Below are 16825 nucleotides of genomic sequence, written 5' to 3' on the forward strand. Positions count from 1 at the left end.
AAGACAGAAATGGGGAGAGAGAGAGAGAGCGGGGGAGAACCAATCAACTCCACTAATGAAGCCAGTCGGTCGCAGCAGCTCCACAGGGAGCTAGCCTGGTAACGGAGTCAGAGAGGCTGCTTAGGGTAATGATAATTAATATAATCATAATCACACTTTGTTATTAAGGATGTTTAGGAGTTCTTCGGGAGAGAAATACAGCTTTTTCAAAAGCGCTCTTATTAACCTTTTAGCATCCAATCTCATAATTTAATGTGTGGAAGAGAGAGAACATTTTAGTGTTCATGGTTATTAATATAAATAAAGCATCAATTTGTACTCTACGCTTTTTATCTTCTTCCCTTTTTCCAGTAATTTGAGATGGAAGATAAATCATAATAAATCTGCTTTCTGGGATAACATGAATTCATTAAAACTACACAGGGCCAGCTGTGACTCTACTAGTGATATGCATGCATTTCAATGACTACAGAGAATATACTGAGTAACATCTCTTGCTGGAGCCACATTTGACAGGCAAATACCCTAGTAAAATATGACGGATACTCAGAGGATTGTAGTAAAATATGAGACACATGAGATACATTATATAGATGGACTGAGGACTACATAACCACTCTTCAGTGTTCAGATGAGTGCTTTGTGGTTTCATTTATGACCATAATGATGGTTATCAGAGCTGTATTTTCATGAAAAGAATGATATGACCAGGGAAGGCTACACTCTCCATTGAATAACCCTTTGTAGAACACTTTTTTTGGCTCCCTTTCAACAGGTGTCTTGATAGATGCTAAATGATTCTAACTGGAACAAAATGAGGTTCTACCTGAAACCAAACCCAACTGAAGAACACTTTTGAACCCTTTTTAAGGAATAAAGCAATCTTTCATTATAGAGATTACTTATACTACATACGTCTTAGAAGTAGTCACTGTCCTACAACACAGTAGAATATCATAAAGCATTTAATAAAAGAAGAAAAACAGCTCAATTTGTGAGAGACCAAAGCCCATTTCTTGGCACTTTTTTGAGTGGGCTTCCATTGCCATCAGAAGTAAATAGCTTACCTTTTGGTGATTACCGGGCCTCATGTGCAAAAAAAATATTATCACTAAAGAGTCTCCAATATTGAACACATGCCATCAAATGCATTAATTTGAGCAACATGGTTGTAAAATGCGCAATTACTTTCTTTATAAATTAGGAAAGTTCTACGACAACGATCAGGTAGGCTTCTCTGTAGCCTAATTCCGTCCCTTCGCTCCCATTTCCCTCCCCCAGACCACCCAGTCTGCCGTGTCCTCCAGTGCTGCACTCCACAGCTGTTCCTGACCGTGTCCCGTTTGTGTTACTTTGTTTCTGCATGACTGAGGTCAGGGCCAGTGAACTTTCCCTCTCCCGCTCTCCCTCTCTCCCCCTGCGACCACAAAGCGGAGGACGGCTGGTCTTTGTGCGTGGTGCAGGTGTCCTGGCCATCAAAGGGCCCCAGCATCACAGAGAGAGCCAGGAGACTCAGGTCCCTCTGGAGTCCTTTCAGACCCGCCTCCCCCCTGCAGCGGAGCGCCACTCAGCGGCGTTAGCCAATCAGTCAGCCGAACACTACTTGTAGCCGCTCTCTGTGGCTTCACCGAGGAGGGCGACACGCCTCCCCTGGTTACTACTCATTGCCCAATCAGGGTTAGAAACTAATCCACTTCAATCAAATCCCAGAACGTGATGAGGAATGTCAAAGGACGCCGATGGGAGAAAGAGAGTGAGAAGCAGAACTAACATTTCCATGGGGAGACCATGGAGCGACCGAGAGAAGAGGGGGAAAAAAAGACTGCCTGACATGTAGGCGGCAATCTCCGAGCAACAGGTTCAGTTGGACAGATCCAGACTCCACGGCGGTCGGTCAGACAGACAGGTAGCGACCGAGAAAGACAGGGTGGAGACAAAGAGGGCAACCACAGACCGGGCAAAGACAGACAGGGTGGAGACAGACAGGGTGATGATAGGTGTACAGAAGACAGACAAAACGGGGTGGAGAAAGATAGGTAGAGACAGACAGGGCGGAAACAGGGTTCCAAGGTGAGATCAGGTGATGTTGTGACCACACAACCAGCGGTGAAAACAAACCCAACGGCAGCAGCACGGGGCAGCAGAAGGCTTCGCTTAACCAACTGGTTGAGCAGTGTTGCTCCCTGACATGTCAGGACTTGAACAGTTACAGTCCTTGGATTCTGTTGATATCATGGCTGCTGTTGACTTTGAACTTAGCTTTCTTTCATGTTGGTATTTACATTTGGGTCCACCTGACGCAATTACCCAGCATGCATTTCATTCCAGGAGAGATTAAGGAACTCAAGGTGTCCAATTATCCTGCTTGGTAAGACTGGAACTCCCAGTCCCTCTGCGGGGGTCTGGGCCATAAAATAAATGGTGTTTGTGATCTTGACTGGTCCCAGCAGAGCCTGAGAGGGATGGAGGGAGGGGACGGGTAGGGGAGGGGGTGGACAGGGCATGGGGGAAGGTTAACCTCACTTTAATGAGAGTATTTACAGGATTTCCATTTCAACAGGGTAATTTAATACTAGTGCGACCCTCGTCACGCCACACCATTTAAAACATTATCTCTCATTCTTTGTGTAATATTCAATGTCCTCAGACACTCATATTACTTTTACAGCAGCTTGAAAAGACAAAATTGTACATGCATCTATTTTACAGCCTCCCCCCCCACCCAGGAAGCCCCACATGGCCGGTCTCCTGCCTGTTGCTGTCTAGTGGAGTCCTATGTGGAAATGAGGAATTCCTATAATAAACAGATTTTAAAAAAGCCATGTTATTTATACCACATTTAACATTACAATACCACATTCAACAATATAATACCATAAGTCACCCCCCCAGAAATGTAGGTTATATTTGCAGTGATCCTTTTCCAACAGTCTAAACAACTTCCCAGTACCCTGGAAGTTGAGAAAGAATGTCAACATTAATTCCGAATAGTTATTTTCCTGAATGCTTTACCAGCCATGCTACATTAAAACGTTTTCCCCACCACTGCACCTCCTGATCCTTCCCTGTACTACGGGACATCAATTTGCTCTGTTCAGTCTCACTCGCCAATTAAAACCATGCAGAGAAACTCTGCACTCCAGCCCTTCACCACCCACCCCCGAGCAAACCTAACACCAAACTGCCTGCTAAAACAGCACTCTGAAGAGGAGGTTTGAACGTGGCTGTCTGCTCAGCATCACAGTGCGCACAGGCCCCTCTGTATCGTCAACTGCAGTCAGCAGGAAGGAGAGAACACGCGTTTGTAAGAGAGGCCAGAGATACTGAGTCCAGCTAGGCAGCAAGCCTTCTGATCCCAGCCCTCAACTATTGTCCAGGTCCTCTTTATTAAAAGCGGAGAGGAACAGAATCAATGGCAGGGGGAAATGCTAGCCTGCTTTCTCTGTGGGGGCAAACTCCAGGTGCCTGCACAGTACACAGCACAGCCTGCTCCATTGATTAAACTGGGCTTAAATGTCACTTAGCAGGAAAGAGCCCACCCCCCCAAGCCCCTGGGAGCAGAAAGAAAAACAACAGAATTACCCAAAATTATAACCTGAACAATCTATGTTTGTTCAGCTTATAATATGTGTTAATTACAAAAAATACTCTTCCTATATTAGGAAGAGCCATTAGTCTTGCTATTAGCTAATTATAAACAGCTTACTAATGTTTAATTCTGATTTAGAAAATGCTCAGCTAATCCTTAAAATATACTCTGTAATGGATTTGATCATGGCTTACATATTAAAGTTATTATATAAAGTTGATGTTACTACTTTATATCTCAATGCTGTGGTTAAATGTGCTCATGTAAGGTCTGATGTAATTTAATCAGATCCATAATATCATGTTATTATCAGGTCGTAGGTTTCACTGGGCTTATTGATCTGCCAGATATTGATCCGCAGTCTTTGTTCATTCATGGACAAGTTCACTGCTTTGATCACAGCGAGAGCTGCGCTGTGCTGAACCTACATCAAACATGCTGGGGAAGGGATGTTCTGTCCTTTTTGCATGATCATAATTAAATCAACATGTGCTAGCGTTCATCTGTTCCCTTTTGCTCCCTCAGCACCTTGGTTCACTATCGTCGGGAAGTGGACCTGATCCACCCTCCGGTGTAAAAACCCACTGATGCCCTTTAGCGTTGAGATCCTAATGGGCCAATCCGATGGCGGAAGAGACTTCTCCGTACCTTGTAATGTGATCTCAGAAGTCTGACTGCCCTGTGACTGGCCCACATCACACAGGTCCACGCAGTCTTCCCTTCCCACACTGCTTCACAGGGGCTTCGTCATCCCTCCTGATAGGTCACTGAGGGGGAAGAGGAACCAGTCAGCTTACAGTCAACCCATGCAGTATTACGAGATGCTTTTTATCAGTTCCTTAAGACGCGCACACACACACACACACACGTGCGCGCCCACATACCAAGTGTTTCTGAATACGAGCCACGCTCCACACTCATGCTGAGTTTGTTCTCCAAAACTGTTCTCATGAGCACACTGTTGTACAGACAGGAGTGTGGAGAACATTGTTTTACATTTGAGCAGCACTCTGAGCTACTGAATTACAAACATAACTGAAGAACTTAAGCAAACTCTGAAAGAGGTGAAGTCAGTCTAATGAGATTAAAAGCATTGGGTTATATCTGAGCAGACAATATATATGTGTACATTTCAGAATCAACCCCGTAGCAGCCATTGCAGCATTAATGAAGACAAGTGAGCCAGTTCCAGTAGGAGCCATACATTCCCCTAACAGCAACACCACTCCACCATAACTCACAGATGAGGTGGTATGCCAGTTCTTTTATTTTCACTTTCCTCTTGCCGTCAATCTGGTACATGCCCCTCTGCCTCATCTATCCTCAATACCTTTTTCCAGAACACTGCAGTCCCTTTCTGTCTCCTTTAGGCAATAATGTTTTCACGCTAACTAGTAGTTTTGCCCCTTGCAGTTCAGCCCCTGTAGTTTAGCTAGCTAGTGAAGTCGTATGTAGGTAGTAGCAGGTGACACATCCAAACCTTTTGGTCTGGATCCATAGGACAGTGTTTCTTTTCATTCCTACATCATTGTAAAGGGCATTATTTGGTTTTCCACTGTAGAAATATTTCTTGGTCTACCAGGTTGATTGCCATTGCTGAGCTCACCAGGGCTTTCTTCTTAATGTATCAAATATCTGACTTTGGCCTTTTGTTTTGGCTATGTCTCTGATTAACTGATTTAGATTGATCTGTTTTATGATGGCCAGCTTGACTTGCATTCTGACATTTATTTGGTCCTGACATTCTCAGAAATAACAACAGTCTCAAAATGCAAACGCAAAGCCTAAAATCAACAGTTCTCTTGTTCATTCATTAACAATGTACATAAACACACCAGCCTAGTAAAAAAACAACTGTCCACATACATTTGGCTCCCTAAAATTAAAGGACTATGAAGTGCTGTAATCTCTGATATGGATTAAATAGCATATCAAAGTTATTGCGTCATTTCAAATCCAGAATTCTGGAATAAAAACCCCAAAAGATTAAATGTGTTACTGCCCTTCTGCAATAAACTATACATAAAGCATACTGAATTTTTTAGAATACACATTTCAACTGATAGCTTTTGGCAAATCAGTGTTATTTTGTAAATGCCAGCTCACATAATTCCCCCAAGTTTAATCAGAATTGGGGGTCAATTGTATGAAATAAAATGTGTGAAAACAAAATAGACTACTATGAGTATGAACAGATGGAGACAGATCTACTGTACATTCCCCTTCCCAATTTCATTGAGTGGAACAACTCCGTATTAAAGTTTTCTCAATCTGCCAAATGGGATAATAGAATAATTTGGGAAACAGTAACAATATCCATTCCATAGGTATGTTTGCAAACCATTTCCATTCACATTCATAGAGATTAAAGATACTTAAAATAAAGTTCTACTGAAAAAACAAATTGAATCCCAAGTTCACTGACACATGACTGACATGAATGGTGCGTTCCTCTGCTTAGGCATGAAACCATCCATTTTTGGCATGAAATAAGGCCTGAACAGTGGCAGTTCTATTAATTATCAACGTAGCCTACATGAAAGATGTGAATTTTCAGGCTATTACAATAAGCCATGTTTGGGCCTAGTCACATTAAGAGATATCTGAACATTTTAATTTAAATTATATGTTTCCATTCACATTTGAGACGGCATATGTATCTAGCCAACAGAGCTCGTAAACACATAAGCACGCGGATACATGACCTCGCCATGATCTGATCTGAGATCAGACTTTGTCTCCCTAGTGGACCAGTTCCATATCGTAAATGTTTTTAGCCAGGACAAATAAATTAAACAGCAAGATTTATTTGATTATGAAGACATATTATACGATTTTACATCTTGATAAAGTATTCTGCTCACAAATAATGAGTATTTCTGAAGTTTCACAGTCACAATAAATAGCATAATTTTTTCCAACATCAGCTAACTATAGCTAACATTATTTGAAACTAAACGCTAACAGGTTTAGCATACAGTTCCACTATGTTATGTTGACACACCTCATCCTCATAAAAATGCAATTTATCAATCTGGAATGGGCCAATCGTTATTTTGCACTACTACACTGGTTGGCGGATCCTCTCATTAGAGATCACATTTTTCGTGGGATATTTAAAATATTAAATGTTTGTTTATAACAACATTGTTTCCTAAAAAAAATGTTTCGTTGATAATGTTGTTTGTATGATTTTACCATGTCAACCTAGCCTAAAAGAAGCTAGGCTGCTAACATCCGGTTATGTTAATACATCCTACTTCGCTAAAATCAGAAGAGGTATTAAAAACACCCATACCTATTCAGGTTTTCAAGCCAAAGTGAAGTGTTATCATAAATTTGTGCGCTACACAACGGCTAAAGCTAGTGAGGTCTGAAAATCTGTCATATTGGAAAGCCGTTTTAATAGCCGAAATAATAGTACATATCTTCGTGATTGGACGTTTATTTGCTATGTTTTTCCATCCTTACCTCCACGCTAAAACTCCATTCCGAAAAATGTGAATGCTGCCTCAGGCCTAAAAACAACGTAGCTACATTTGACAGAGTATTTGCCCAACGTCTATTACCACCTTATAGTTACTTTGTAGCAATGGAATCGCGTAGCAGGCATAAAGAGTAAATCTCAACGATTGAACGTGCGCTTGAAACACTTGCTAATTTCCACGCTTTAAATATGAATAGAATTCAGATGAGCTTCAATTTAGTAGCGCGAGACACTGAGGAAAAGGGAAGCACGCGGTAAGCCTTTAATGCGAAGAACCAATGAGGAATGAGAAGCACATTCGGTGGATCCAGATAGGGTAGGCTACTTTACCCTAAATATAGTCGATTAATAATCTCCCTCCGTAAAATATTTTTTTACTCGGTGCAAGGAAAACGTCCTTTTAAAGTTGCCGCTGTCCATGGTAACGGCTGTGATAGGCTGAACCCGGGGAAGAAAGAAGCTAGCCTGGTTCAGAGTAACAGCGGTGCTGGAGAGTACACTCGTTGTCGGATAGCTCCAGCCAAAACGGGACATCGAACATTTTTATATTTATTTATTTGGTTCGCTTCTAATCTTCGTCTCAAACAAGATGTGACTATTTTCAGAGAACAGACTATAGGCTACCGTAGAATATTCATGTGGTTCAGGGTAGCCGGGAGAGAGAACACCGAGGTGTTTTCTGCCAATGGAAGTTATTGTTGTGAATTGTTTTGACTATGTTTTGCCGAAGTGAGTTTGTTTTTTGTTTGTCTCTGTTCGTCGTGGACCTATAATCTGGAATCTATCGACGAAATTCAGATAATCGAGGGAAAACGTGAGCGAGGATTCTACAAAACCAGAGAGCTCATAACAGACCGGGGATTTAAATCGTGTTTCGTGTGCTCCGGGAGAAGCGAGAGTCAAAGAAAGAAATTCATGTGGCCATTCTCTCTTTAACAAAACATTTTGGATTGCAGAATGAGCAAGGAAAGACCTAAGAGGAATATCATCCAAAAGAAATACGTGAGTAGCCACTTGCTTATTATTGTTCGATGTGTATAGGCTGTAGAATTATTTGACCTTAACAAGTTTGCGCGTTTATTTCGCCTGTTTTCAGGAAAATGCATAAACTTTGAACATGGAGTAGTCTAGGCTATTAAGGTTCGCATAGTGGTGGCCTATTGGGTCCAAATTGCCTTTCAGATTGTGAAGTTCCAGAATGTGTTTCTGTAGTGGTCTTTGATTTCGAATATATTTAACCAGTGTCTGTGTTGCTTCATTTCTTCAGCATCAGACAAGACTATTTATTTTATCAACTCGCCATGGAATGGCATGCGCATTCTGGAATCACCTCTGTACAAGATAATAACCGACTTATTGTGTTAGGTTTATTAATTAAGTCAGAATTTTCCACAGGAGCCGGCTAATTGCTTTCAGAATGGCTTTGTTTGCTCCGATAGCCTCTTTCAGAGCCATGAAGACAGACTGCCATGGCTGATTCCGGGTTCTATACCCCATGCTGCGCAGCCTTCTATAAACTATGGCATTTATAAATTAACACATTGTTTTGCTGTGAGTGATATCGCAACAACATTCACATAAGTTATGTCGATGTTACTTGAGTGTAGCTGAATATCACGGTCCAACAGTGACGAGTGGACCAGGCTCTTTAATTTTCTCGGTGAGGAGAGCGCGCAGAAAGGGGGTCACGCAATTTTACATTTCCGTTCCTTTTACAGTAATTTACAATCATAGTGAAACGCTCAGGAGTTACTTTTGTAAAATGTCTGTTTACTTATATATTTTTTGCGATAAAAGGTTTGATCGTTTTAGTTTTACGTAGCATGTCTCTGTGTGACCTCTGCGAATGGGAGATATTGCAGCAGCCTGAGGTTGCTGAGCCAGAATGTTAAAGCTTCTCGTACATTTTTTCTAAATACTCGGGGGATCCGCTGTTAATAGTTTAAGCAGACGAGAGCCCCTGGATGCCGCTAAACTAAATGTTTAGGGGTTTAGTTTATTAAGCGCTAGGTTGTTTATGGTGTCTTTGTAAGAAGGTAGTGTTTCAGTCGCATTGCAGAGGCAGCCTACATGTGAAGGGGAAGCGAGAAGCGACCATTTTCTTTCTGCAACTACATAATACCGGCGAATTTGTCAGAAAGAGGCTACACACATTTTTAGTAATTTAGAGGTTTTCACCATCGTAAAATTCTTACCTACAAGGTTTGAACTTTACAAAAAAATGTTTTAAAACATTCATAAACTAAACAAACTAAACAAAGCTAATCTTTAACTGAGAGACTCAGCTCATCGGTTGGTCGAGTTTAACCCTTAGAGTACTGTGTGCCCTTGTGAGTTTTCGTGCGTGTTGTTAATAGTTATTGTACAATGTAACATATTTCGTCCCACACACTAATGGACTTTGTTATGCATATAGATTAATTTTCGTAGACTAATACACGCGGTAGCTCAATTGGCTTTTATTGGGTGTCGCAGAAATTCTCTGAACTTGTTCTTCCAGTTTTTAAATATAAGTTTGTACTTTGCAAGGAAGTTTACTGAATAAAATATTCAATGTTTAAATCTGAGTTACAGGCCATGTGTAGCTACATAAAATTCGTATAATGTGACGTCACCGAGGTTGGGTTTTAATGCATTCCCAAAGTCGACTGGGTTCTTTGTTTGGTATCAGTCCACTCCAGAACAATATTAAGTTAATATGATCCATTTTGAATAATTCAAAACATTATTTCAGATCCCTAATGGTCTTTTTTATTACCTTTTGAAGTAATAAAAATCATTTTGGCCTGATGCTGACTAGGCGTACATTGTTTTGGGCCCATGATGCACTGAGAATAATCAAAGCCCAGTTGGATAGACCCTTACAGCAGATTGTTGCCTTCTGCAAGCATTTCACTTTTACAACATGAAACATTATACTTTCATATTATGCACTGATGTGTGAAAAATGCTAATATTAATCCCATGACTTGAATGGGACCAGTGCCACAAATGCTAAAACGTTAGCTTGTGAAAACTGCCAGAGCATCTAAACCAAATCAATGTGTCATTTTGAAATCTGGGTGAACTATCAATTCCCTCATTGTCTTGGGGAATGGTGAGATCATTTGACAGTAAACACAGGCTCATAAAAAAACACCTCAAGACTGAAGTCTAAAATTATATTTCTATTTTTGTCATCTATTCCTAACTTTTTGTGTAATTATAGATTGTCTGCTCATGTGGCCCAGTGTATGAGTAACCACATTTCCATCCACAGTTTTGTATGCAAGTAAATTCAAGTTGTGTATAAAAAAAAAAGTCATGATGTGTGATGGAAACAGGATGGCTTGTTAAAATCTGAATTATGTACACAGAGAATTTATTTCCATATGGTAGAATTTTTATGTCTGTGGAAATGACTTAAAGCACAAATGCTGATTGCATAAGTCTCATATCAACATGGAGTTGTGTGTTGATTAGGTTCTGCTGGCCAAACACTATGACCCAGGAAAGCATGCAGTTTATTAGGCTACAGATGAAAGATGTTATGGTGAACTTCACAGGGTGGTGAAAGTGCATGGCATGAGCTTAATGCTCCTATCCAAAAATTAGAGGATCTTATTCTGGTGAAAATATTTTGATACCTTTTAGACAAATACGAATAACATTGTAGAATGATAAAGCTGGAAATGCAGTGGAACGCATTGCAATTGAGATTTGTATTGGAGACATGGATGAAGTACCATTATGTGCCCTGTCATGTCTTATCTACTTTTTAATCTCTTTGAAATGTGCCACTGTTAGGAGCAGTTGCTTATTTTTGTTATCCACATTTCAGAATACTGACATTAAAATCTGTCCCCAATTAGATGGAAACATGGTGTGTGTGTGTGTGTGCATGGAATTGGACTACATGGAACATGGCTGTCGCATCTGCTGAGGTACAGCAGCTGTGGTTGAAATGTGGTTGGGCCAAACCATGCAAACAACAAAACAACCTGGAGATGCTCCCCCCGGGCCCCCACTCAGAACACTACACCCCCCACCCTCCCTCAGAACAACTCTTGGCCCCTCTGGTTTAACCTCCCCTTAATTAGCGTTAGACAATTAACCATGCTTGGCTTAACCATGTCCCCTGGAACAGACTGAGAGTTGTTATTCTCCCCCACATGCTCCATCCATGTTAATAAAATTCATCAGTCAAAAAAAAAAAGCCTTAATAAAAGTAAACAAGGAACGCAATTACTGCACCTTTGATAGGACGTAAATGTAGAACAACCCAACAAACTATGTTTTTCTTAGAATGGCCTGGATCTGTTTCTCTCACTCTAAGTTATTTCTTTATATATTGTGATTTGGGTGGGTGGGTGGGGGTGTGGGGGGGGGTGGGGTTTGTAAGCTGGGTAGCAGCGTTTAACTAATTTGTGCCGTTGATTAGTTTGACTGAACATGGCACTGGAAGGAGAGAGAAGGCTGTGGCAGTAAACGATCTGTCTCCGATTCAGTCAGTGTGGAGCTCGACTTGCCTCCCAGTGGAGGATAGAGCTGGCTGACGGGTTGGCCCTAAGAGCTGTGGGACAGATCTGCCTCTGTTTCAGTCTGTATGGAGTTCGACTGGCCTCCGTCCCGGTGTGGTGCTGGGCTGTGTGGTGGGATAAGCACAGCTGCTACAGGGGTCTTTACAAATGTAAAGAAGCTGTCAGTGTTTGTTTCATCAGGCGCACAACTGATGAGGGCCAAGATGAAGAATCTACTGCAGTGTGCCGAGCACAAAAAGAGGAAACAAAAATAGAGCGAGTGTGGGGCTAGGGTCAAGGTCTCTAAAGGCCCCATTCCCCCACCCCCTGTCAGTCCTTCAGCTTTACTATTTAAATGTGGGCCTTGTGTCCACCCAGGAAGGTTTCTGAGCCTGAATGTGCTTCATTTAATCCTCTTTTTTTAATGCAGATCGTCCTTTTTAACCCCCTGTTTGCTTCACTGTTGGATCATGGCAGAGTTCACTGTCCCCAAAAAGGTGTGGTACTGTAACTGGCAAAGTCTAGTACAATTTCTACAGGAATGTTTATACTTCGATATTTCCTAGTCCACTGAACAACCCTCCCTCCCAGCTAGCCATTTACCGGGTCAGATGACATTCTATATATGGAGTGAGGTACCGACTTAGTATGTGGAGAGCCAGGTACCTTGGAAGCCAGGGAGCTGACCGACAGCCTTTTTTTTGGGTACTGTTATATTCATCTATGTATTTATTCAGCTCTTTTCATCAGGGTTGTTGAACGGCTCAGTGTTGCCGTCTGCCAACAGACAGTGTTCCACTTTACTGCGCCGAAACAGGAGCTCCCCGAACTGCCGGTTTTAATTTGTGCGGCCAGTGATCAGCTACAGCCAGCTCATCGCTTCTTATTCCTCATTTTCTCTCCCATTCAGCCCCTCTCTCTCCTCCTCTCTCTCTCCTCCCCTGTCCTGGTTTATGGCAGCGTTGCGTCACACAGCCTGCCCCGGCTACCCTGTGGTGTAACGTGACCTTCGCTTATCAGCTGTTACCGTTGCAGCCCAATCTCTGCAGCGCGGCCCTAGTTCCTACTCAGTCAGTGAGACGAACCCGTTTCCAAGAAAACGTTGAGATGGAGCCATGCCCTACCACGCCAGAGCGCCATTGTTGTTCTGCACAAGGCGGATAAACGCTGCTTGAGGAATGTGCTCTGCTGGGATGTCATAAAGATGGGTGTGTCAGTGTTGATAACGTGGGGAATTACTCCATATCTGTGCTGAGAAGGTTGCTTTATTCTGTGCCAATTTGCTAAAATTGGTGTTATATAGTTTTGAGATCAGACCACGTCTTCAGCTTTTCATTTATTTATTTATACATGGTAGCTGAAATCTGATTTGCATTCCAGAAAAAATAATTGTCAATGTTTTGCCATATCCAAAGAGGAATTGGATCATGGGTCAGTGAAGCTGCAAAGCTTCTATTTTACATGGTCAGCTGAGGCAATACTAAAGGTGCTGATGAGGGGAGCATCACACCCACAGCCCAGAGACCGGCATCTGTAGCCTCATAAGTACACCTCCATTTGGGTTTCGCAGAGTTTCTTAACTGGCTGTCATTGGGCTCTATTGAAATAAGATTTGGGGATATACCACCTGAACTATGTATATTCTGTGTCGGTATGCAATGTGTGTTCTGTCTCTATATACAGTCACCTAAAAGTATTGGTACCATTGATAAAGATCCAAAAATACTTTGAAATAAAATACTGAGCTACATTGTATGCACACATTTCTTTTTGAAAATACTCAGTAGAGACATTATTAATTTGATTAAATCAACCATTTATTTTATGTACTTGGTAATATTTGCTTTTCCTAGAAGAGCTGCTTTCAGACATGTTCATGCATACTGGCAGAGGCAGTCAGGTTTTTTCGGCTTAAATACCCAGGTAATTGGTATAGGTAATTATGCTGTTAACTTTAACAGGAGCAGTGTTAGCAAAATTGCCCCATAACATCACAGATCCACTACCCTATTGTACAGTTGGTATTAGGTGCTTCCATATTTTGATGCCAAGACTCACCAATGTCTTTCATCTGACCATAGTACCAGTTAATTTGTTAAATCCAGGCATTGTCACATAGATTGGAACCAGTGCCATGCTCTAAAGGATCTTGCATTTCACAGAAGTTACTATTTTCTAAACAACCAATTTTTCTGGATAATTGTTAGTGCAGGGTTTTCTAAACTTCTCAGGCATTCACAGATGTTTCATGTTTTGGTCAACCAATCAAACTTTTTACTAATTGAATCAGGTGTGCATGTTTTGGGTTAAAACCAGAATGTGAAAAGTCTGAAGAGGCTGAAGGAGAAGTTTGTTTCACCGTGTTTAAGCATAAAATATTGTAATTTCCCAATTTCCTGTGAGCGTACAATACACCATCTCAGTATCTAGAACGTTCTTTTTTCTTTTTACCTATGATCATTCATTCTCATCTTTATCACGGGTGCCAGTGACTGCATATCCCTTAGATGACGCATTCTTAGTGAACGTACTGCTTCACTTTTCCATGATTTATTTCCTCCTGCTGTGGGTTTGGCTGGACAGCTAACCAGTCCTGAGAGGACACAGGCTGGATTACAACGTGGGCGTTTGCTCGCCACACTTTATCCTGCCAGGATCCCAGAGAAGTTGAATCCATAGTTTGCACGTCTTTGGTTTGGTCTCAACACGCTTCAACCCTGTGGAGGAAGGTACTAGTGGCTCCTTGGGTGTGACTGGAGACTGGAGGGGATTATGAAGAACGGGGCCGTGGCAGAGTCCAATCAGCTGGTGAGGTTCTGGCCGCTGAGACGTTAAGTCCCTTGTGACTGTAAAATTTAATGGAACTGTTGGTACTGTGGCATCCTGTCGTGCAACCACACACATTTCCTTGGTTGGCCTGGAGCTAGGCATGTCAGTCATACACTCTCTCTGTCAGTCTGCTGTCATCCCAGATTCCCTCCGTACCACTGTGACCTGTCTTCATCAGGAAGCTTTAAGCCTCCGTGGATAAAACGGCTGTATGTTAGTACTTACAGTTATTAAGGGTCCACTGGACCTGTATCTGGTTTGGAGTTACAGTGCACTCATGTCAGAACTCTGGCAATGTTGTTACGGATTCTGGATTTCATTCCGTAGGAATCGTGTGGCAATGTTTAGTATGTACCTGGATTTTATCTCTGTTTCTTGCCAGATAACTCCACCTGGACCTTTGGCCACTGCTTCGTGGCCAAAGATTGGCATGCTGCTGACTTACCCTGAGAGATTTTTACCTAGTTTGAGCCAAAGCATTTCTCAGCAGATGTCACGTTTACTGTGACTACGACAATAACGTTTTAGTATTATTATCCCTCCTTTTACTGCAGTCGTTTAAGACACGCTCGGGTTGTCTCAGGAAAGATGACCTCCCTCTGTGTTAATGCTGCCTATTCAACATGCACCGGCCCCTTCTGAGAGCAGTTCTAACTCCGGGCGGCTGGCAGCTCCCCTCGGCTCACCACAATAATGAGCTGGTGCAGTAAGTGGCTGCACTCTGTGAGCAGAGCTGTTTGCTGGAGAAGTTGGGTGAGCTGCGATCGGCTTTGTGTGAGCTAGGTGCAAAGAGAAAGTGGGTTGTGGATTGAGGTGGGGGGTGGGCGGTGGGGGGGGTCATAGCTTAAAGGTGTTGGGGTAAGAAGCGGTTGATTTGATGTATTTATTTTTTTAGGTTAATGGATCCAAGTTACCAAGTTGCAGCTCTGTGTGCTCCGCCGCTTTGAGAGCCGCCTCCACGAGAAACGCATTAGTCTCCCGCTCCGTCCTGTAATAGAATACAGAGCGGCTCTTTTTTCATTCCCTCGGTGTCATTACTCAGCAAGGTACAAAGAGCAGAGCGTCGTCGTTTCCAGGGATCGGCGTGAGAGTGGAAGCTCCGCCGTTTCCCCCCTCCCGTTCGGCCGGAGAATCTCCCGGTCCCGCCAGGGAGTACCCAGCGCCGCGGCAGTGGGATCTTTCAGCGCTCGTCTGACTATTTAGTGCATTGACTGTGTTTGGTCTGTTTACCTATTCATCATCTGTTTGGAGGGAGATCAGTCTCCTCTGTGGTCTCTTCTCGGCTCCTTTCCTTGCTGCATTCCACCCCCCCATTTTGTTGTTTAGCTTCCGAATGCCAAAGGAAACGTTGGAAGCTTCCCCGGATGGATGTCATGCAGCTGGAGTCTAAAATGTGTGAATACCTCAAGCCCCCACCCCTTTCTCCTCCCACCATAAGCAGGCACCTTGTGCTTTGTCCCCTTTGGGTGTTCAGAGACGTGGGTCCAGGTTATCCTCACATTATGTCCATCACACATGGGGCATGGTGCTTTTGACTTGTCTAAGCAGCCTGAAACATGTGGATGGGGATGATTCACAATATCCTAATTCTTTTCCCCATTCATCAAGGGCTCTTGACAGCGTGTTTGCTATGAAATGACATTATATGATTTATATTGGATTTCCAGTAAACTTTGCCTCATGCACAGTGGCATTATCTGACAGCTTAAAACATGCCTGGGGACGGTTGAAGACCAGATTCTGGAACAGTTCGGAAATGACCGATCCAAAATGGAGAAAACGGTTAACAAATAGGGAGCAAAAGGTTTAGTGGGATTATTTTATTTTTAAATGCCAATCGTTACAAGTGCCAATGCATACTGCATGCATTCTGAAGCCCAAAGCAAATGGCTGGCCCCGGATCAGATAACATGCCCAAAGGCTGCACTTTAAAACCACAACCTGTGACAGTCAGGAAACTAAAGTGGATAGAAATAATTAAATCTGGGTCGGTCGCGGGTGGAATTTCAACCTTTAACGTTTCTAATGACAGAACCCGGTCTGGAAACTGATCTTAAAGGTTGATCACTTTTTACAGTAAATGTAGCTTCATGTACTGTACACACAGAACAAAGCTGAATCGCATTCCATTAGTAATTTACGACTGATGTTATTCATTTAGGTCAACAGTATTCTGAACAAATGGAGGTAGATTATAAGATGAGTAATAATTCTGTAAATTTTCACAGTTGTTGAGTTCAGACCGAGCAAACTCTGCCTCCTGTCATGTAATGTAAACAAAATGTCAAAGTCCCCTGAAAATGGACTTACAGTACTCATCGCAAGAGTTTTTTTAATACACCATCGCATTGGTGGGCGGGGGGGGGGGTAGCCACCCCGTTTCCATAGCAACTGCTGTAGTGGCAGATCGGAGTGTCGTCT

The 16825-nt window shown here is 42.5% G+C and overlaps 1 protein-coding gene and 1 long non-coding RNA gene across 2 annotated transcripts in view; one reads left to right on the forward strand and one right to left on the reverse strand.

Annotated features, from left to right (window-relative positions):
- Positions 1-923: 923 nt before the first annotated feature.
- On the reverse strand, positions 924-7366 carry LOC106024479. Its single transcript, XR_001198334.4, has 3 exons — positions 7061-7366; positions 4238-4356; positions 924-2453 (listed from the first exon to the last, which is right to left on the reverse strand). It is a non-coding gene; the product is annotated as an uncharacterized LOC106024479 (long non-coding RNA).
- A 56-nt stretch (positions 7367-7422) lies between these two features.
- Positions 7423-16825, forward strand: part of jarid2b (jumonji, AT rich interactive domain 2b) — an 85239-nt gene continuing 75836 nt past the window's right edge. The window contains exon 1 of the mRNA XM_020050270.3: positions 7423-8078. Coding sequence (XP_019905829.2) covers positions 8034-8078 — 45 coding nt within the window. The 5' untranslated portion in view covers positions 7423-8033. The remainder of the gene's footprint in view (positions 8079-16825) is intronic.

The sequence above is a fragment of the Esox lucius genome, chromosome 10 (genome assembly GCF_011004845.1).
Source record: "Esox lucius isolate fEsoLuc1 chromosome 10, fEsoLuc1.pri, whole genome shotgun sequence".
Lineage (NCBI taxonomy): Eukaryota > Metazoa > Chordata > Actinopteri > Esociformes > Esocidae > Esox > Esox lucius.